This window comes from Aquarana catesbeiana, linkage group LG02, assembly GCF_042186555.1.
Source record: "Aquarana catesbeiana isolate 2022-GZ linkage group LG02, ASM4218655v1, whole genome shotgun sequence".
NCBI classification, from domain to species: domain Eukaryota; kingdom Metazoa; phylum Chordata; class Amphibia; order Anura; family Ranidae; genus Aquarana; species Aquarana catesbeiana.
In genome coordinates, this window is record NC_133325.1 from 710,687,090 (window position 1) to 710,711,406 (window position 24,317).

The window sequence follows — 24,317 nt, forward strand, 5'->3', positions numbered from 1 at the left end:
TGGACACAGAGCATTGCGTCTGGAGCCCACCCAGGTGTGTTGCAATAGCGAATGAATATTCACTATTTGTAACACTAATCCTCCTCCCGGCCAATCAGGAAGTGGGTCTGAGACCCGTCACCCGATTGGCTGAAAGGACAGGCAATACTATTGGACGCCTAGGAGGAGGAGAGGAGACGCATAGCGGAAGCGAGGAGGAGAAGGCACAGGAGCCTGATGCTTGCCACTGCCTGATGCCGGATGCCCGCCGTTGCCTGATGCCCTCCAATGCCGCCACTGCCTGATGCCTGCCGATGCCCGCCGATGCCAGATGCCTGCCGATGCCCACCACTACCCGATGCCCACCACCTAGATGGAGTAAGTGCCAGAGGACCGACCAGCAGACAGTGAGCAGGGGTGGCGGTTGTTGTTTGCTGCCCCCCCCAAAAAAACACCAGCCGCCACTGTAACTAAGTGGCTTGGGGGACAAAACGTCAATATTTGAGTCCATGGCCAGGAAACCCCCCAGACCTTAATCCTATTGAGAACTTGTGGTCAATCCTCAGGAGGCAGGTGAACAAAACCCCCCCGCCAAATTCTGACAAACTCCAAGCATTGTTTATGCAAGAATAGACTGCCATCATTCAGGATGTGGCCCAGAATTTGATTGACAGCATGCCAGGGAGAATTGCAGAGGTCCTAAAAAAGAAAGATCAACACTGTAAATATTGACTCTCTTCATAAACGTAATGTAATTAACAATAAAAGCCTTTGACACTTATGGAATGCTTGTAATTATACTTCAGTATACCATAGTAACATCTGACAAAAAGAACTAAAAACACTCAAGCAGCAGAATTTGTGAAAATTTATATTTGCGTCATTCTCAAAACTTTTGGGCACGGCTGTATATTCCACATTCGGTCATATCCATAACAGATGAGTATTCATTCATGCGATTAAAACTAGTTCCTGACACGTTTCCTGGATCTATACCCACTTCTTCAGAGGAACATAACATATCTTATCCTTGTTCTCAAGGTTAATAAGTTTTAGATTAGAATGAAATTGGTCTGTTATGTGATTATTAAAGGAATGTTGGTATAAAACTTAAATTTATGGTTTATTGACAAAGCACTCCCTTATGAATCAGAGTTTATTCCTCATCAGAAGTCGTCAGAAGTCTCAGCCCTCCCACAATATGAAGAGACATTAGAGATTACAGGACATTCAGCTTGGTGATACTTGTGATCATACTTGCTCACAATCCCTATTTTCCAAACTCAAGTCAAAAGTCTTATGAGAAATCGGTAATTGTCAAAAACAAGAGAGGGGACGATGGGTGGGTCAGTTATCCATTACATTCTTGGGAAAAAAAATGCATAACTATTATTGTCTGTATACTCATGGCTATTTCAAATAAAGTTGTACCATGTAAAAAAAAATAAAAAAAGATGACACATTTGCATTTTTAATAAGTGTAGCGTCACATAAAAGGCAGCATGTTCAAATCTGATATTTCAAATACAACACACTCGGGTTAATTAAACTCACTTTCATCTCCAGTTTCAAATTCAAACTTATGACTGTAGCCGCTGTATCCTGCAGCGGTTCTGACTCGAATGTGAAATATATACTTGGTGGATGGCTTCAAGCCTGTGATTATAACACTGGGCGCCTTGGATCTGGTGGAGGAATAGCTGAGCTGTTCATGTTCCTGGAGAAAGAAAAAAAGAAAACAGAAAAACAGATTTAATTAAAACTAATAATAATCTTTTCATAATCCTTTTTTTTTTTTTTATTTGTAATTCATTCAGTCACCCGACTTGAACCTTTGGTGAAAAGCACAATGTGCTTTTGTAACTGAGGTTGATATTTTCTCGATTTGTTATTATTTTTGAGTTTGAAAGCTGAGACTTTGATTTACTGCATGAAACGACAAGTGCTATAGCGACAGTAAGCTTATCTTTGTGATATACTCAGTGCTAGGCTTACAATGAAAGCTCGCCTCATAGTTTCAAACTAAATTAAATATAACATTGCCTTTGTCACTGGGTTGCACACCAACAACAATGAGTCAGGTTTAAGGAGAACCGTATTGTCATGGGTTCTATACTAATAATTCTATGCCAGAGAATGAATTGAAAACAGACCTAGAGTTCTTTATCTCCTTCTTTTTGACTAAAGTTCAAAAATATAAAAGCAGTAGGATAAACACTAGGACATGTGTTTGATGTAGGACAGGAAACTTAAAGAAAACTGATCAAAAATAGAGTAAAAGGATATATAAGCTCCAAAATGGAACATCTTTTACTTCGTCTCTTTTGGTCTGTTAAAGCATTTCTAAACTCAAGAAACTAATATATTGCAATGTACCAATCCTTAATCCAAGTAGTAGTAAAGCAGAAGGTTTTTTATCTTAGCATCCCTGAACAGAGAGAGAGGAACTGAAGTCATTCCTCTCTCTCTCTGTAACCCTGGAAAACTGGGAGCGACGAGTAGTCCGTCACTTCCGGTTCCGCCTCTTTGTTTACCTGGCTTCCATCGTCCAGGAAAGCAGCCAATCAGACCAATCTGTGCCTGATCGCCTGCATGGGAGGCTAGAGGAGAGGACATGTGACGGCCCATGCTGTGACAAGGGATGTTGTTCATCCCTTGTGATAGCAATAAAGTTAATTTAAAAAATTAAAAAGGGTAAAAAAAAAAAAATGTTGTATAAAATAAATAAAAATACAATAAAAATTAAAATTGCACCGGTCCCACCATGCTTACGCGCAAATGCAAACTCATACGTTACTCCTGCACGTATATGTAAATGGTGATCATAACACATGTGTGAGGTATTGTTGCAAACGTCAGAGCAAGAGAAATAATTCTAGTACCAGACCTCCTGTGCAACTCTAAACAGGTAACCTGCGAAGACGTTTAAAGTGTCGCCTATGGAGAATTTTAAGCATCGCAGTTTGCCGCCATTCCATAGGCAATTTTAAAGCGTGACATGTTAGGTATCTATTTACTCGCGTAACATCATCTTTCACATTATACAAAAAATTGGGCTAACTTTAGTGTTTTGTTTTTTTAATTTATGAAAGTGTTTTTTTTCCCCCAAAAAATTGCTTTTTAAAAACTGCTTCGCAAATACCGTGTGACGTAATAAATTGCAACACCCATCATTTTATTCTATAGAGCCTCTGCTAAAAAAAATGTAAAATATAACACTTGAGGGTTTTAAGTAATTTTCTAGCAAAAAAGTAGATTTTTACATGTAGGAGCAAAGTGTCAGAATTGGGCCGGATGGGAGGTGGTTAAACTGCCCAGCAAAAGAGACAGTTAGGGTTGAGACAAACCATTTAACACTGACAGGGATGCTTACAATGAAACATTTATCCCAAAATGAAAAAAAAAAAAAAAAAAAAAAACTGTTGCTGTAATTGTGTAAAAGCAGAACTAAACCCTCCAATCTTTACCAGCCAAGAAAACTGCCATCTAATGCCGGGTACACACTATTAGTCTTTTTTGGTTGAACGAAAATTGGTTGAGAGCATTGATCGGGAGTCAGTCGGCTGCTGGTTTTCCAGCATGCTCATCTTACAGAAGCCAGCCTCTCGGACAGACCGACATACACACGGGCCTAACGTCGGCTGTTTTTTTGTAACTGGCCGATGTTTTTTGTAACCGGCCGATGTCTTCAGTTCAGAGCTAAAATAAGCACACTAGTCCTTATAACAATAATCATTCATGCCACACCTTAAATATGTCTCTTTTGGGAAAAATTTAAATTGGTGGATTCCTCTTTAAAAAATGTGAGCTGGAGTTCAGCTTTAATTTGTTTTTGAAGTCCATCTAAATCTGCTAGTTTGTCTAAAGTTGACCATAAATGGATAGGATTTCACATGAGGAAGAGTCTTGAGGCAAAAAACCCTCAGAACACTCGAATGTTGTTTGAAAGATTTTGTTTGCTTCCAACATTTGATTTTGGAATGAATGGACTTTACCGAACGAAAACTATATACACAATTAGAAATTTGTTAGTTTAAGAAAAATTTTCCATTCTGCTCTTTTGAATTTTCTTGTCAGTGCAGTCGAAAACAAACATTGATGTGACCCCACATTTAAAAAAATGAACGAACTTAGAACATTCCTTTCCTAAGAATTTTTGTTCAAAATTCCACCCATCTATGACCAGCCTAACAATACCCTCCTCCCAGACTGACAATGCTGTTATTCAAGGTTGGCTCTGTGGCTTCTCCATCCAGAGTAGAGCCACCCCTAGACAGGAAATATATTAAAAATAAAGTAAAAAAGCGTACCATTTTTTAATTAATACAGACACCTCATCTAAGGATTGCTATGATCTTTTTTATTAAGAACAAATTTTCTGCGCTTAGGAAATAAAGGAACTGCAGCCCCCCATAAAGAACACCACCAGGTGGAGTCCAGGATAATAAAATGATACAGAAAGGTGACCTGTATTTCCGGTTTCCGTATTCTCGGCTGTGGAACGCACGCCGGGACCACGCAGCGGAACTGCCTATGTGCCTCATAACACACTAGATGGAGCATTATCGCTCTCCTAAGTGTAGTTTTTATGCTAAAAACATTTTTATACCATTATTTCTATGGAGATTTAATGAATAAAAGACTTTGGTTTTACGGATTCACGCTATGAGGCTTGTTTCTTCCATCCATATATGGATATCGGAAAGTGCTGAGGAACCCATAACCGCATAGAGAGGCTTTTGGGAGCTGTGTGACACCAGAGGGGTTTCTTACCCAGGTGGACTTCTCCATCTGGATTCAGCTTTTACGCCTGTTACCCCTGCAGGGGTTAGGTGCTCTGGTGAGTGCAACAACAAGAGGGGCATGCGGTTGGAAGAGGGGAGCACTGAAGAGTCACGCTTTATTTGTGTGTGCACAGTCCACCATTCACAGATTGCTATTTGAATTATTATTCTGGGACTCTGTCACCATATATTTTTTCCATACACTGAGTTACTTATCAATGGACATTTGATTGAGTGCTTTTGGGACTTTCTTTATATATACAGTCACGTGTATATATATATATATATATATATCTTATTTTTTTCACTTTTTCTCATTTTTATTTTTATTTTTGTTTCCATCATTCTGTTCTCTGGTCATTATATACCTGCACAAAAAAAGACAAATATATATTTTTTGTTTGGCTTACATATTTTCCACTGTTGTTCATGTGCCTCCAGTCATATTTTTATTGAGGGTATACATTGGAGGTACTGTAACATCACAGATATTACGCACTTGTCTTTTTATGTTATTTTAGTTTTTGCTTGCACCTTACTTTTTGCATATTCACAGAGTCATACGTGATTGTAGACACATTCACATATCCCTACTTACTCTTTTATATATTCAGGATTTCATTTTTTCACTGCTCACATTCTCAATTTCTCCTGTGTTTTATAACACACCCACTTGGTTTAGTTTTTTATTGTTATAATTTGAGCAGTATACATTAAGCTTTATACATTATTTAGTCAGAGGTTCTTTCACTATTATGTTTTTTGTTTGGGTTTAGATGTGCTATAGCCACTTCCTGCCTGCCGGTCGTCAAATGACTGTTGGGCGGCGCAGCTCTCGTTCTGGGTGGACGTCATATGACGGCCCTCCAGAACGACTGCTCTCGCGCACCTGTGGGGGTGCAAATCTCGGCTAGGTGTGGTGTGTCAGTCTGGCACACCGCTATACCGATCTCAGTAAAGAGCCTCTGACGGAGGCTCTTTATCACGTTATCAGCTGTGTCCAATCACGGCTGATCACGATGTAAACAGGAAGAGCCATTGATCGGCTTTTCCTCACTCGCGTCTGACAGATGAGAGTAGAGGAGAGCCGATCAGCTCTCCTGACGGGGGGGGGTTCTGCGCTGATTGTTTATCAGCGCAGCCCCCCCTCGGACGCCCACCCAGGACCACCAGGGATTGCTACCACACTGGACCACCATGTATGCCACCCTAGACCACCAGGGAAATGCCAATCAGTGCCCAGGCAGCTGCCAATCAGTGCCCATCCCCAATGCCTTCTAGTGATAGTGCCATCAGTGATGCCTAACAATGCCATCTATCAGTGTCGCATATCAGTGCCCATCAGTGCCACGTATCAGTACCCAGCAGTGCTGCCTATCAGTGCCCAGCAGTGCCACCTATCGGTGCCACTCATAAGTACCCATCAGTGCAGCCTTTCAGTGCCCATCAGTGTCGCCTATCAGTGCCCATCAGTGCTCACCAGCACCACCCATGAGTGCCCATCAGTGCCACATATCAGTGCTCATCAGTGCTGCATATCAGTGCCACCCGTCAGTGTCACCTACCATTGCCCATCAGTGCCACCTATCAGTGCCCATTGTCAGTGCCCACCAGTGCCACCTCATCGGTGCCACCTTATCAGTGCCCATCAGTGCCGCCTTATCAGTGCCTATCAGTGAAGGAGAAAACGTACTTATTTACAAAAATTTTTAACAGAAACAAAAGTAAAACTTTTTTTTTTCTTAGTTAAGCAAAAAATAAAAAATGCAGAGGTGATCAAATACCACCAAAAGAAAGCTCTATTTGTGGGAACAAAATGATAAAAATTCTGTTTGGGTACAGTGTAGCATGACCGTGCAATTGTCATTTAACCACTTCAGCCCCCGGAGGATTTTACCCCCTTCCTGACCAGAGCAATTTTTGCGATTTGGCACTGCGTCGCTTTAACTGACAATTGCGCAGTCGTGCCACGTTGTACCCAAACAAAATTTACGTCCTCTTTTCCCCACAAATAGAGCTTTCTTTTGGTGGTATTTGATCGCCTCTGCGGTTTTTATTTTTTGCGCTATAAACAAAAGAATAGCGACAATTTTGAAAAAAACACATTATTTTTTTCATTTTTGCTATAATAAATATCCCCCAAAAATATATAAAAAAACTATTTTTTTCCTCAGTTTAGGCTGATATGTATTCTTCTACATATTTTTGGTAAAAAAAAAAAAAAATTCACAATAAGCGTATATTGATAGGTTTGCACAAAATTTATAGCGTCTACAAAATAGAGGATAGTTTTATGGTATTTTTATTTTTATCTTTTTTTTATTAGTAATGGTGGCGATCTGCGATTTTTATCGGGACTGGGACATTATGGTGGACACATCGGACATTTTTGACACTATTTTGGGACCATTGTCATTTATACAGCGATCAATGCAATGTAAATGACACTGGCAGTGAAGGGGTTAATCACTAGGGGGCAGTGAAGGGGTTAAGTGTGTCCTAGTGAGTGATTCTAACTGTTAGGGGGCTGGACTTCAACACACAGGACAGTGATCACAGCTCTTGGTGACAGAGAGCTGTGATCACTGTCCTGTTACTAGGCAGAATGGGGAAATGCTTTGTTTACAAAAGCATTTCCCTGTTCTACCTCTCCATGACACGATCGCGGGCACCAGGCAGACATCGAGTCCGCGGGATCCACGGTCACGGAGGCCGCAGCGGGCGCACACCCGCGAAACTGCTTTTTAAAGGGGACGTACCTGTACACCCATTTGCCTACCAGCGCCATTCTGCTGACATACATTGGCGTGCACTGGTTGGCAAGTGGTTAAACAGCGACAGCACTGAAAGCTGAAAATTGGCTTGGGCAGGAAGGGGGTGTAAGTGCCCTGTATTGAAGTAGTTAATCATATCTCATTGAAAGTTTTGTTAAATCTATTTTATAACTGTACAAAAATACATGTTGTTCCTTGCAGAAATCTTGTCTGCTGATAACTCCTTGTGCTCAATGCCTGTTCTGCACGTTTATCAGTTACATTGCTCTCAGCTATCTCCGAGGACTAATAAAAACCCCTCCCCTCTATTTTATGGAAAAGAGGAGAAAGGATGTTTTTTCGGGTGGCAATGTTATTTCTCCATAGTTACATTATATGGAGTGTTGTCACTCTGGGACAGAAAGTGTATTACTGGGAAGAATACAAGGTGATAATGGATACAAATAATAAAAAGCCTTTGTTTTTAGATTTAGATATACTTTAGACCCAATGATGTCCATAAACTTTTCAAATCTGTTGGCAGTATTGGAGCTTTATATTGGCTTTCCACTACAGCAATCTGCCACTTTCATGTGTTTCCCAGGTTTAATCAACTAGTCAAATGAAAATTAAGTGGAAATCAATCAAAACTACTAAAGTACCAGTCCAAAGGGCATTTTCAGTTTATTTCCACACCAGTCAATCACTTGGTCACTTGCAACTCAGACACAAATGAAAGTGTGGGTGGCAGACTGCTCTGGTTAAAATCTTACATAAAGTCAACGGGTCATTCAACAAGCACTGTATGCAAAGCTCAGGGCAACAAAACACAAACTTGTATAAAGTCACATTTGTACACCCCTTCCCACTTTGCACTTAGCTCTACAAGACCACAAGATGGTCATATACTTTTGGAAGCTGTCCACTAGCTTTCAAATGAGAAAATCAATACATTGAACAGTCAACAGCAATCTACCTCCCACAATTTTCATTGTTTCCTGCTTTCCCGGACTAAACTGATGTATACCTTCCCAAATCACCAAGTTTATAGCTGGTGTCACAGTTTATGTTTTCCTTACTTACAGAAAGCAGCACACATAGCCTAAATAGTAATATATTAACGGACATTATGTGTTTTTAAATCCCCATGATTGGCTGTTAAAAGTGAATACAGTTTATCTGTATTTACCAAGGTAAGTGAAGATTCGCTACTCCTTCAGTAAATGAGGCACAATAAGCTTTATTTATAAAAATCATTACTCTCATGAATTCACAAAATACGGACACTTAAAAATTTGACACAAGCTAAAAATAAGGACTTTCCACACTGTAATAAAAGTACAAGTTTGTCATGATTTGACTTTCAAAATAAGAAACAGTGCAATTGTGTAATAGAAAATAATACTTCAGAAAATAACATACAGGTTTTTGGCCCTAATAGGTATTAAAACATCCCTTTTAATAGCAAATAAAAGTACTTACAAATATATTAAAGCAACATTATAATTAACATATTTACAGTTATAGATCACTAGGGAATATTATTGAGCTCTTAACCTAGTAGTGGAAAAAAATATATGTCAAAATATAACATAACAATTTTGTTTTGCCTGATCCTACTAAAACAAACAGCAAGTCTGGGCTTGAAACAAATACAGATTGATAGTCAAGAATTTTCAAACACAATTAAAAATCATTTGCCTAATTTTCTACTAAAGGCTTCTCTGGACTGAAGTATAAGGCCCCTTTCACAGCGATCACTTGCATTTGTACATTGCGATTAGCTGCGTTTACGTGCGTTTACATGCGGCTGCGTTTAGCTGCGTTGGAACATTCTTGCCATTTCTAATGTGCTTCCTGTTGTTTTTCTTTCCTTGTTGCTGCTGCTATCTGCAGGTGAAACAGTACACTGCGATTACCTGCAGATAGCTGCAATAAATCGGTCCTGGACATGCAGTGTGTGAATGGGGCCATAGGAAAGCATTGTTTGAGTTTAGCTGCGGTAGATAACTTGATCTATCCGCAGCTAAAAGCTGAATTCTATTCCTCCGGTAAAAGGGACATAAGTCACACAGGCTTCAGGCAGCAAAATTAAAGGGGTCGCAGACTGACCGTTTGTTTCACCGTATTGCTTATCACATTCCATACTTATGTAAACCTGCAACAATCAAACATTAACAGCTACTAATTCTATTAGCAGAACACATGGCTGGCCACAGATAATACAAGAGCACTCAGTTGGTGCATGTAAGCTTAGCTTGGCCTAGTAACCTCTATGGAGGGGAAGAAAAGGACACTGGTTTATTACTGGGGAAAGACAGTGATGTAAAAAAAAAAAACTTAGAATGACATCCATCAAGACATCAGGACTTTAAACGTACCCAAGAGGAAAAAAAAATTCTAAATCACAGAACCATAAATCAATTAAAAAAACATCTATCAAATAATAAATGATAAAGGGTGATCAACCTTCACATAAAGTCTACAAACATTCTACAAAAACATAGAATACAGTGTATTATACACATCCAGTATACAGGTTGCCATAAATGTCAACGCCCATGTTCACCAACATGTTTCACAGTCCAATGCTGCTTCCTTGGGACTGGGCAATGAAATATCTTATATAGAATGCTTTCACTTGATCTGACATAAATATATAATGAAATACAGAATATCATACTGTATATTGTATCAAAACATTCATACACGTGTCCTTTTTTACATATTACTTACATGTTAGGTGAATTAGACAAGCAGGTGAGTAATGCTTGTATGGAAGAAAAAACTCCACAAAGCAATAGAACAGGATTAACCAATCAGCTGTGCAGTCTTACAGCCTACGGCGTCTGAAAACAGATCACCTGTCCTAATGCTTTGTGTTTTTTCTGTTTCTTTCCTCCATGTTTGAGACCATTGCCTGGGTGCCTGGGACAGACAGGATCACTGTTTTGGAACTGCTTGTCTAACTTACCTAATATGTAAATAATGTGTACAAAGGACATGTGTATACGTTTTTTGATACATATTTATATACACATATATCTAACACATGTATATAGCATGACATATATTTATCCTAGGCAGGTCAAATGAACAAATTCTATGTATATCATCGCCCAGTCCTGAGGAAGTGGTGTTTAACCATGAAACATGCAGACGAATATAGGTGTTGACATTTATGGCAACCTGTATACTGGATGCTGTGGATGATTAGTTTCAAGTGAAGATTTTGCAAGGTTACGGGCTTCCTGTCCATATTTATTTGGTCAGCAAATAAAGCAAACAGAAAGGCTTCCCGCTCAGGGGTAGAAAACATAGTCCAAAGCAACGAATAGCCTGTCTTTCCACGCTTTAATTAAATTTATATGATAGATCTGCTCTTTCTTCCACCTGTCTGTTTAGTGTACCTTATAGTTGACCTCTTCATCCTTTTCCAGTATTTCTGTCAGGGCTGGGCTTAGCCCGTCCTTCTCAGAGCAGGCCGCTCAGCTTTTGGTTAATTGCCAGCTCTAATCTTTCCACAGTGACTCACCTGGTGATGATATCCTGCTTGTCAGTCCTGCTGGTTACTTAAGCTGTTCAGTCCAGATCCTCTCTGCCTTTGCCTTGGTCAACATATCAAGAAACTCTCTCCTGTGTGCCTGTTAAAGATTTGCTTGGCTGACGTCCCTTCTGGTTCCAGATCCTGCTTGCTGTTCTACTACACTGATTCTCCAGTTTCCTGATTTCCTTGCCTGTTCTGAAGTGCGCTGATCCCTGGCTCCCTGACGTCCTGGCTTGTCTGACTATCCATTCCGGTTACTGAACTCGAGCTATGTTTTGACTAAGTTTGCTCTATTTACCTTTTACCATTATTATTATTAAACAGTGTGATTTTACTGCACTTCTGTCTCAGTCTGATTCATGGTTTCTGACAATTTTATAGGGTCCTTGCCACTTAGCTAGGAACTTACTTTCCAGCATGGCTCCTAAACAAGTATGCGACCTCCCAGATGGAAAGTTCGAATCTTCGCCGACCTATTGTGCACTCGACTCTGTGCTTCCTGGGCTAGCTGCATGTGTTCTCGAACAAGGGGCATTACTGAGGAAATTCTATCCTGCATGGCTGAGATATGCTCTATAACACTCCGGTAGGGAGTAGTTTCAGTCTCCCAGGTTTTTTAGCGATATCCAGCAACCCTCTGGGATGCCTCCCATACACAAGTTCAAAGGGTGAGAACCTCGTGGAAGGCTGCGGGACTCTCTAATTGAAAACAACAAATATGCCAGTGGACAATCCCAGTCTCTCCCATCTTTAACCACCACCTTCTTTAGCATACTCGGTTTTGTTAAACCGTTCTTCTAAACCATCTGTCTGAGGATAGTAAACCAAAGTATGCAGATGCTTAATATTGAGCAATTTGCACAACTCTTTCATTACCTTTGACATAAAGGGAGTTCCTTGGTCAGTTAGAACCTCCTTTGGGATCCCAGTATGGGTAAACATGTGGAAGACCTCTTTGGCTATTGTCTTGGAGGAAGTGTTTCTCAAGGGAACAGCCTCAGGATACCGGGTGGCATAGTCCATGACCACTAGGACGTATTGATAGCCTCTAGAAGACTTAACTACTGTTCCTATCAATTAGACCAAAAGGAACCTAATCATGGGCAATGGCGCCAGTGGGCTACAGTAATGGGGCATATGGGCTGCCTTTTGACACTCATATGCCTCACAATAGTTTCTGACATCAGCATGTATGCCGGGCCAAAAGAAACGCTGTAAGATACGTTCTTTGGGCTTTTTGAATAGGCCAGGCAACCCCCCACCCAGGGGATGTGCATGGGCCAGGTTTAACACTGTCCTCCTATAAGGGCCAGGCACCACGAGTTGTTCCAAAACCTCACCCTGAATATTTTCAACCCGATACAACATATCATGGTTAACCGCTATATGAGGAAACACATTATCCAACCCCAGGGCTACTGGGGTCCCATTGTTTACCATCACATTTTTACGGGCTTGCACCAGAGAAGGATCCTGGCAACTCTAGGGTCTCAGGGGTCACTTCTGGTTCACCCGCATAGACTGCTAGGGGAAAAGATACATTTTCATCAGCAGTCACCCCTACAGCATTTTCAACAACCTTTGGTTCAAAGGGGTTGGGGTACCTTCTTGCAGTCCCATTAGAAAGTCCAGGCTCAGGACTCTTATTACTTCCCACTGCAGAGTTCTTGGAACAGTGGAAAGTCTCTCCCCAGTATTACACTGTGCAACAGGAAAGAGGACACAGCCACTTCATTGCAAGCCAATCCTGAGCTGGTTTCAAAAGTCACTAGCACTTTGGGGTACGTCTTACAGTCAACATGCACACATTCCACTACCTGACACTGGGTCAGCTGTTTGGGGTCCACAAGCCGGGTATGGACCAGGGTGACCAGGCTTCCAGAGTCCAGGAGGGCACGCACACTTTTTCCTCTTATCTTTACAACAGAGCTTGGTTCAGGAGGAGGGGAGGGGTGGGGGCTCTTGCTCATCTCCTCCCTTTCCTGACCTGCCAGGCTGCATGCTCGGATAAGGGTCTGGTATGGATTTTGGTGGGGACCCCACGCCATTTTTTTTTTCAATTTTGCCATGGAGTTCCCCTTAAAATCCATGCCAGACCCAAAGGGCCTGGTATGACTTTTGGGGGGACCCCATGCTGTTTTTTAAAAAAAAATAGGCGTGGAGTTCCCTAAAAATCTATACCAGACCCAAAAGTGCCTGGTATGGATTTTGGGGGGGGGGGGGGGGGCGCCGTTTTTTTTTTATTCTGTCATGGGGTTCCCCTTAACCAATTCAATACACTGTATTATATACTTTGCACTGCACTATATACCCTGCACTGTATTATGTATACTACGCTGACTGCACTATATATTCTCCACTGTATTATATATACTACACTGACTGCACAATTTATTCTGCAATGTATTATATATACTACACTAATAGCATTATATACTCTCCACTGTATTATATATACTACACTGACTGCATTATATACCCTGAACTGTATTAATTATACTACACGGACTGCACTATATACTCTGTACTGTATTATATATACTACACTGATTGCACTATATACTCTGAACTGTATTATATATACTACACTGACTGCACTATATACTCTAAACTGTATTATATATACTACACTAGCTGCACTATATACTCCGAACTGTATTATACATATACTACACGGACTGCACTATATATTCTGAACTGTATTATATATACTACACTAACTGCACTATGTATTCTGATCTGTGAGATTTTTTTTTCCTTTTGGATACATGTAAAATCCTGTAGCATTGGTGAGTGTAATTCTAGTGTTTTTTACATAATTTTGAGAAGGTACCTGGGAGGACATTAAACAATTTACCGCCTGGTTTCCATTTCTTCCCCATAAAAGAATAGCATCCTCAACAGGGTTTCCAACCTGCCCTAATAACTGTTCTCAAGAAACAGTCAGCCAGCAAGTTTAAAGAGAAACTCACAGGCATGATATTGTTCCCTGATCTTATAGATACATATTGGCCCAAAATTTCCCCAAGGTTTCTGGTCATAATAAATAAACAACGCATTTAAACCCAAATAAAAAAAATTATCACACAGCAAATCAGGGAATGCACATTCCTCTACCAACTCCTACTCACTATCCTGGCATTGTTTTTTTAGGCTCCCAGGAAGAGCAAAAGAGCCTGGGGTTTGCAGGGTGCTCTGTGTTTCCCTGCAATGATTCCCTGTCTAACAACTAATGAGATATCAGCCAAGCAGAGAGAGTATTGTTTTCAGCAGACTGACAGACCCAGAGGGGTTGATTAAATAAAGAAATGTTCACTTTGTCCAGTGAAGCTATGTTTACATCATTCATCCAATGACGAACAAGGGAAATTCCTATTATTTGACATCCCCTTTGCATATGTTTGCTATTTGACATGAATACAGGTTCACTGGGTGTCATTTTTACTCCATTAACCCTCCAAATTAACCCTTTATGTGTGTAAGAGGGGCCAAATGCTGTCTAGGTCCCACACACACTAAAAATAAAATATTGCTGTGGTGGTGTGGAGCCCCCCGGCATAAACGATCATACTAGATCAACAAAACCACCAGATTATGGGCTCAACAGACCACTTTAATACTGAGAATTATTAAACGCAACAAATAAAGTAATAAAAAAACAGAAAGTGAGTCTGCTTTTTCCAAAAACATAAATTTTTTGAATGCATATATAAAATCTAAACAACAATGATACATATAACATAATTAATATTAATTTTAATATTATTAATTATTATTATGTTGATTATACTGTCATGCTAAAACTGAGCATACTAAAGTATAGCAACCATCGTGAAGTTGTAAAAATGTTAAATACACCAGCTCCTGGACTTCCTTTATGCATTTAGATACCAGACTCACTCTTAACCACCCAGCTCTGTGGATATGGTGAAGAATAATAATGCAGCCTTAAAATCACAGAGCATTCATAATATAGATTTATGTATATGTATAGATGGACTTAATAGTAGTACATATACAGTACATATATAGTATACTGTAAACTTTCAGCTTAATATAGTTAATAAAGTATGCAGAAAAAAAAAAAAAAAACTTGATTCTTGGGACTCTATGCAATGAATGGTAAATGAAAAGCATGTTCGTCAAGCTAAACTGACCATAAAGGGATCATTCTCAAAGATTAGATGCCTTGAAAGGAAATTTGTTATCCACCATAGCAGGTGTCAACCGGTGACTCAAAGTGCGCAAATTTATAGCAAAAAATGTTTGAACGATCTACTTTACTATATAAAGGACTATATAAATATATACACAAAATGTGCAATGTAATAATTTAATAGAGTTTCACATTAAACCTTTGGACTAAAGAGATCTGAGGTTTCAGGGGCAATTTGGCCTGAATCATGTCCAAAATTCATTACATAAGTAATTAAGTAATGCATAAGTAATGCATATCTTACTATATAACTGTCAACATCATGGCAGAAAAACTCTTGATATCAGAAGCACTTGAAAGGTGTCTCCATTAAATGTTTATACATGCAAATAAATTATGTAGCGTACCATGGTCTTTTAGATGTTATATGTGCAATAAAAATTGTTTAGCGTTTTGTGTTTTTGGATGATGCAGCCCCACTTTTAGTTTTTTGTTACTTTATTTGCTGCATTCATAGATGTGCACCCCAAAGCTCAAATACACATGCGTGCAGAAATTGTGGGAGATCTCAGACTGTAATGTCTTTCCTCCAGGAGAAGCAGGCAGCAGGGCCGTCTTAATAGCATCATGGGCCCCTGGGCAAAGTAATGCTCTGAGGCCCCTACAATGGAGACAGCGCAGGTAAACAGACATCAAGTAGGTAGGAGACCTCTACATCCCAGATATCCCCCCAGCACTTTGATCCCTCTCTGAACCCCAGATATCCCCCCAGCACTGTGATCCCTTTCTGCACCCCAGATACCCCCCCCCAGCAGTCTGATCCTTCTACATCCCCAGATATCCCCCAGCATTCTGACCCCTCTACATTAAGGATATCCCCCCAGCACTCTGATCCCTCTACACCCCAGATATCCCCCAGCACTCTGATCCCTCTACATCCCAGATATCCCCCCAGCACTTTGATCCCTCTACATCCCAGATATCCCCCCAGCACTCTGACCCCTCTACATCCTAGATATCCCCCCAGCACTCTGACCCCTCTACATCCCGGATATCCCCCCAGCACTCTGATCCATCTACATCCCGGATATCCCCCCAGCACTCTGACCCCTCTACATCCCAGATATCCCCCCAGCACTCTGATCCCTCTACATCCCAGATATCCCCCCAGCACTCTGATCCATCTACATCCCAGATATCCCCCCAGCACTCTGACCCCTCTACATCCCAGATATCCCCCCAGCACTCTGATCCCTCTACATCCCAGATATCCCCCCAGCAATCTGTTCCCTCTACATCCCAGATATCCCCCCAGCACTCTGATCCCTCTACATCCCAGATATCCCCCCAGCAATCTGATCCCTCTACATCCCAGATATCCCCCCAGGACTCTGATCTCTCTCTGCACCCCAGATATCCCCCCAGCACTCTGATCCCTCTACAACCCAGATATCCCCCAGCACTCTGATCCCTCTCTGCACCCCAGATATCCCCCCAGCCCTCTGATCCCTCTACATCCCAGATATCCCCCCAGCAATCTGATCCCTCTACATCCCAGATATCCCCCCAGCACTCTGATCTCTCTCTGCACCCCAGATATCCCCCCAGCAATCTGATCCCTCTACAACCCAGATATCCCCCAGCACTCTGATCCCTCTCTGCACCCCAGATATCCCCCCAGCTCTCTGATCCCTCTACATCCCAGATATCCCCCCAGCAATCTGATCCCTCTACATCCCAGATATCCCCCCAGCACTCTGATCCCTCTCTGCACCCCAGATATCCCCCAGCGATCTGATCCCTCTACATCCCAGATATCCCCCAGCATTCGGATTCCCTCTACATCCCAGATATCCCACCAGCACTCTGATTCCTCTTCATCCCAGATATCCCCACAGCACTCGGATCCCCCTCTGCACCCTAGATATTCCTCCAGCACTGTTACCAAATACCACAAGTTACCCCTTGTATTGTGACCCCACTACATCACTGATACACCTTCACACTGTGGCCTCTCTACATCCCTGATACCCTTAGCACTATAGCCACCCAAGATACCCAAAGCATTGCTACCCCCTATACACCACAGATCCCCTCTCAGTACTGTTTTCCCCCATACACTCTTGATATCCCCCAGCACCATTATTCAATCCATGTAGTACCAGATTTTCCAGTGGAGATAAAGTGCAAATGTGAATGTAAAATGTGAACTTTTGGCTATGTGCCCAGCTCCAGCACTGTGACAAGGACTCGCCTATACCAATCAAGTCATGCAGGCAGGAGGAGGAGCGGAGGAGGGAGCATCCCTCTGGGCATTTCAAGCCCTTCGGTGCAAACAGTGCTGGACAGCTGGGCTCACCATGACACCATCCACAATGCCACTTCTGCAGGCGGACTCTCAGTGCTGCCGACTCAGCAGCTCCCACTTCAGCTCCTACCTTGTGGCCTTCGAGTCCTGAGCATTCATGCTGCATGGGTCGGGGTCAGAGTATCACTGGTGCTCCAGCCGAGATGGGCTGAATTTCTATCCATGTATGTGCAGGGTGAATTGTACCCAAGTCGATCCATCGATCCAGTAAACTTAGCACTGTGCAGCAGTGGAAAGCAAAAAGCCAAAGTATGTAAAGAGCAAATATGGTTGAGCCAATATACATACTTTATGTAAAAACCTTCGGAAGATTTACCCCTTCATGGCCAGGTCATTTTTTGCGTTACGGCACTGCATTGCTTTAACTGACAATTGCACGGTCATGCAACCGATGTACCCAAATAAAATGTATGTCCATTTTTTTCCACAAATAGAGCTTTCTTTTGGTGGTATTTGATTACCACTGCATTTTTATTTTTTTGCATTATAAACCAAAAAATGGCCAACAATTAAAAAAAAAAAACCCAATATATTTTACTTTCTGCTATAAAACATATCTAATAAAAAAAAAAATTAAAAATCGAATTTCTTCATCAATTTAGGCCAATATGTATTCAGCTATATGTTTTTGGTAAAAAATCCCAATAAGCATATATTGATTGGTTTACACAAACGTTATAGTGTCTGCAAACTATAGTATATATTTATGGATTTATTTATTTATTTTATACCAATAATAGCGGCGATCAGCAACTTATAGCGGGACTGTGATATTGGAGCGGACAATTAGACACTGACACTTTTGATACCTTGCTTGAACCAGTAACACTAATACAGTGATCAGTGCTAAAAATATGCACTGTCACTGTACTAATGACACTGGTTGGGAAAGGGTTCAACATCTAGGGGGCTCAAAGGGTTAACTGTGTGCCTAGCTAGTGTTTATATGTACTGTATGTTCTGCTTTTACTTTTAATCCTCATTAAAAATTGATACATATATGTATGAAATAAGTATAAAGGTTACAAAATGTTGAGCCTAGTGGCCAACGCGTTTCACATAAATCCAGTGCTTCTTCAGGATCCACAAGCTCTCTATGTCAAATTTATGCATACAATGTCTGGAATCCACCAGATATACATCAATCAGCCCGTATGATGAGATTCATCCAAGTTGTATATAACAATGTCTAGATGTTTTTTATCAGAGAAACTCTGTATATAAGCAGGGTGGGGACCTAGATTTATGTGTGATCTGTTATAAGGTAATCCATACAATTAAAAAGGAACAAGAAAATCCATGGGAGAAACCACACTGTCAGGTATAAAATGCCCAAAAGTGGATGGAAGAGCCAGAGTATAATAATTCACTCTTGCTTGGGATACTAGTACATGCACACTGACCAGTGACCACACCAGGAATGGTAGAGAAGAGGCTTCAGGGGGACCAGTCACAAAGACTGGAGCCTGCCAGAGCGAAGACTAAGGTAATTATTACTGCTTATTCCTCTACTGATAGACTTAACCAGCATTTCACCCCTTCCAGCACGGGAAGGTCCACTGCAATGATGTGTGGTGTAGGCATTAATGTCTTAAATCATGTTTAAAAAAAAAAACATCTTTGCAAACTGCGGGAGCACAGAACTTCCTATAAGAAAAGTGTGACACTGTAAGACCAAGGCCTGAATATTTTTCCATGTAAGGTAAGGCTGAAATCATATACAACCGACTTGTGCTTAACAGGAAACACAATTTGCTGGAGCTGGAAATTTCAAGATGGAGTGTGGATCGCCTCGCAGAGCATAAATTGTGAAGGTAATAAAAAGAGAAACTGCTCCCCGAGGACAGAATTCACAGTCCCTGAAAGCGTTAGTAAATTTTCACATGGTTAAAACAGCACTGTATTCCCGCTCTGCTGCCCAATAATCTTCCTTTCCATTGAGTAGTATATTCTCTTCTCTTTTGGACCGCATATTATTTCAATGATGACGTCTGATAAGGAGCGCTGGAATGAACCAGCAAGACAGAGGGCTTACCACACTGCTCCATATATATACTACTGTACATTTTTAAAGGAACACTCCAGTCAAACAAAGCAATGTTGCAAAAAAAGCTACAGAAAGCATTATGTAACCAGAGGCTATATTCCTGACAAGAAACCGTGTGAAAAGTCTACCGAACCTAACTGTAACAGATTATATAACTTAGGATAAAAAGTATGCATAGATTTTTTTTTTCTTTTAGATGAACTTATATAGAATATCAAAGCAATGTAAATAACCTTGTCAATATGTTCGAAAAACCTTGTTTCTGTATACAATTTATACTTAGGCTCTGCTTTCTGCATTGCTGTGATATACATTTGGTTGAGCTTTACTGTCCTACCTCACAAAGCAGGTTTACAAGCCTCCCAACTGAGTAATGACAATAAACTCACAACCTATGTGGCTAATACCTTAGGCTGGCCATACATGGAGCAAATTTCTTTCCTGCAACAGACAGTGTTGATGCCGAATCCCTCATTCCGAGCCATTGACTTCTCCCGGCGGGGGGCGCCCCTGCCTGGAGAAGACATTGATTATCGATAGCGGCTACAGCAGCCGCCAGTGATAATTGCAAGAGAATCCAGCAGGCTGGTTGTACCCAAGTTGATCGATCGATCAACTTGGTACATTTAGCCTGCCCATTACAGCTTCAGGACAGCCAACCACACATTTAGTGCAGCACGAAACAATGTACCTGTATGTTGCTTCCTCTTCTGGGTCTGGGGCATGCGTGCGCCACCGGAAGACCCACTCCTGCTGTGATTGGACACCGGGGAAGCCAATCAGCAGGTCTGGTGGCCGCGATGGCCGCCGGGACCCGCCAATCGTTGACAGGAGAGGCAGAACGGCGGTCTGCCTATGTATACAAGGCAGACCGTCGTTCTGTCAGAGAGCAAGAGAGAGATCTTGTGTTCCTGCTAATCAGGAACACAGATGTTGCTCTTCCTCCAGTCAGTCCATCCCCCACACAGTTAGAAATCACTCCCTAGGAGCACACTTAACCCTGTGATCTTTTTTCAGAAGTGTCGCTGGTCCCCAAAAAGTTTCACTTAGTGTCCAATTTGTCCGCCGCAATGTTGCAGTCCTGCTAAAAATCGCAGTAAAAAATTTTTTATTTTTTACATTTTTTATTGGATGTGTTTTATAACAGAAAGTTAAAAAAAATGTTTTTTCGAAATTGTTGGCATTTTTTTGTTGACAGCGCAAAAAAGAAAAACCATAGAGGTGATCAAATACAATCAAAAGAAAGCTCTATTTGTGGGAAAAAAGGGACATACATTTTTTTGGGTACAGCGTCGCATTTGCTGTTATTTTCCCATCTATGGAGTGTGGCGTATCCTTTCTGTTATAAAGTACCCTCTTGGAAGAGTTTTTTGAGGAACCATCCTACACATCCCCAGATCAATAGATCACTGCTTTTTTGACCCCAGACTGCGAAGCTGAGGGTACATTGTTTCTGGTGAGTGGGGCCACCAAAGAGGGAGTCACCTCGCACTTTGCAAGTTTGGAGCACCATTGCAATTTTTTCCATATAAGCAATAAGCACTTTATAGATTTGTGCATATTATATTATATTATATTATATATAATTTTTGTTGCATTTTGATTTTGTATGGCACAAACACATTGATGTATATGGCACTAATCACCATGATGTGTATTGAATGATATATGCTGCCAGCGCTGTTTCACATTTTCTATCACTTTTAAGGTTACAGCATATTTGTACAGTGGCTGCAGTTCTGTTTTTTATTATTTATTTTTTATATATTCAATTTGATTTAGTACCTTAACGCGAGTTTTTGAGTAGTTTTATCATATTTTCATTTGTCTTCTTCTGTTTCAAGCACAGGTTGGGGTAGACATCCTGCTGTAGTAGTTACTTTAGTGTTAGGGCTTTGTTTGGGGGATAGGTTAGCACTGGGATTAGGGGTTAGGTGGGTTGAAGGTAAAGTGTCAAGGGCTCATTTAAAGAGTTAGATTAAGTGTTGAGGTTCAATTTTTTTGTACTAGGTCCTAAAGTGACATAGTGTAGGAAACGCAATGCTCAGTGGGGTCAGGTTATCCAACATATCTGGATATGTTGGATAGCAGTGGCATCCAGAGCTGAGCAAGAGAGTGAATATTTAACATATTGCAAACCAGAAAGGTGAGCATTCATCTTCTTTTCCAGCCTGCTATACATTGTACTGCATGGAGTCAGCAACACGGTTGCTTTAAAATGTGATAACACATAACGCATAAATATGCATAATGACCAGGCTCCAAGTTAGTGTGAAAAGGTCCTTACTGAGTAACCAACTTGTAATATTTTTTTTTCCAGACATCTCTGACTGATCCACTTCCAACAAATGATCAAACACAGTCCATTAAACATTCTCTTTTCATTTTGTACTGCAAAGCAAGGTGGGATTACTTCCTTTGTTACTCTGTATAGGAAAACTTCCACACTCTGTTAATAAACTCCTATAATGAACTAAAAAAGGAAAAACTTTGTAACTAAGGACAACCTAAGAGCAGCTCTAAAGAATGATTAGCCCTTAATTATTCCAGCCTGTCTGCTATTATAACTTTATTATATATCTCTGCCTAAAGCCTAAACAATCAGGCATTTTCCTTTCGTTATTGCAATTTAATACACAATTAGCATAATAACTAGCTAAATGTAAAAAGTCATGGCCTGAGGGATGTCTAATTACCATGCACAAGCACGGAGAATGACTTGTGGCACCACCGGTGTTGAATACGTTTATTTTAATCTTAGGAAAATTCTTTAGATACCATCCAATTATTTATTAAAGTGCATAAAAATATAGATTTGCTAGATATTCTTCTGGTAAAGTGACTTTATGCTGTTCTCTATCGGGCTAATGCCTTTTGTGAATTGATAGAGGTTTGTTTGCTGTCGGATTTCTTTTAAGTTTAGGTCATTGATTGCTTCTGCCTGCCGTTGGGAAGTGTTCCTGGCAAAAGTGTTAAAGGTCCACTGACTTGGCTTTTGAATATTTACAGTATGTCTCTCTGTTTAGCCAATAGGAGGTTTACTGCCATTGGTACATGCTGGGGAAAGGTATAAATATTTGGGGGAACCTTCTAAAAGCCCTCTTGCCTCCCAGGCTTTGCCTGGGGCAGATATGTTTGCAGCTGTTCTCTGACCACCTAGGCCTGCTTCCTGAGAAGGACACATGTGCATGAAGCAAGAAGGCCTAAGTTTGGGGCCTTAAAGCTTGCACCTCCTGATTTTCCCGCGAGGTGTGAAGCTGGAATTCTCTGACGGAGAATGTTTTGAAGAGCAAAGGTAAATACTTGAACACTGCAGGAAGTCTGGTGGCTTATCCAGAGGGTTTATTTATCGTAACTGCTTACAGTTGGAAGAATATACAGTGTTCTCTGGCTTAAAGGTCATGTTTTCTGTAGGGCAGTATGTGAGGACGGAGACGGCATACTGTTCATTTTGGGTATCCTGTGCCCTAATCCCTCCCTCCCAAGGAAATATCCGAGCGAATAAAATTATTTTTCAAAAGTAAATGGCGCCCAATTGTTCATGTCCCACTACAGGTAAAAAAACTAACGCCGAGGTGAAATATCAGCCCACAGAGCCACTACTGCCCCAAGGTCCCTTACTGCTTAAAAGTGGGGGCCACATATGTAACCTCTACTGAAATTTTGGTTTACAATAGGAAGTAAACCATTCCACATATAGTTAAAACAACAATAAATATCTCCAGAGAAGACCCTTTGCGATAACCCTAGGGCTTGAATCAAACGCAAATCACACACACACACAAGAAGCAGCTAGCACTTGTTTAGAAAAGACAAAATACATTTTGTCATCTGCCATCTGAATTTTTTTTGTGTACTAAAAGGGTCACTTTAAAAAAAATACTGTTGCTTTATATTGTGACTTATCATTCATTTGTAAAATTACCAATGCTTTAGTGTGCCCATATAAAACAAAAATACTGTTTACACAATCTTACATCCCATTGTAGCAAAAAAGCTGCCAAATGATATTCTTCTTTTAACCATTGTACTCTTTACAATTCAAACGTGCATTGGCTTAATGGTTAATTTTATTGTTTTGCATTTTATTTTACTATTGCCATATGTTATCTGGATCATCTCTTCTTCTCAAGAACAGATCTTGTTGCACTGTTTAATGCATGTAAATGTTTTTTTTGCCAGGTTGTTTGCATGCTGTTTTGCTTTTTTTTACCCTTTCAAATGTGTTTTATTGACCCATCAGTTGTGATTAGTTGATGAAAGAAACTGTGAACAAGAAAGCATGGCATCTGACAAGAGCTTGTGTTTTCATTATCACCTCTTTTATCGTCCTTCTTATGCTTCACATATACATTCCGAACCCTTTACTGCTCTACAGGGCCGCAATAATCTCCTCTACACAAACTTTTATAACAATTACTTCTTGTGTTTGAGCAGGAGTAGCATGGCAGTTTGAATTGATGAAAATGTTTCACCAGGAAACAGCGCGCACACTGTTGCATCAACCAGACATAGTGGACATGTGCAGACTTTTGTAAATGATAATGGCGTAACAGTTATATCTTGAACTGTGTTTTTTGGGTATGTTAGAGAAAGAAAGACGATTGAGTTGCTGTAAAAAATACAAAACAATGAATTATGGTGAAGAATATTTCTTTAGAACCTAGTGATTTATTATTACAC

At 40.7% G+C, this 24,317-nt stretch overlaps 1 protein-coding gene across 5 annotated transcripts in view; it reads right to left on the reverse strand.

Moving 5' to 3' along the window:
• Nucleotides 1-24,317, reverse strand: part of EPHA6 (EPH receptor A6) — a 1,236,911-nt gene that overhangs the window by 276,056 nt on the left and 936,538 nt on the right. For all 5 annotated transcript variants that reach the window (XM_073616994.1, XM_073616989.1, XM_073616991.1 and 2 more), the window contains exon 7: nucleotides 1,534-1,696. In XM_073616994.1, the coding sequence (XP_073473095.1) occupies nucleotides 1,534-1,696 (163 nt within the window). The remainder of the gene's footprint in view (nucleotides 1-1,533; nucleotides 1,697-24,317) is intronic.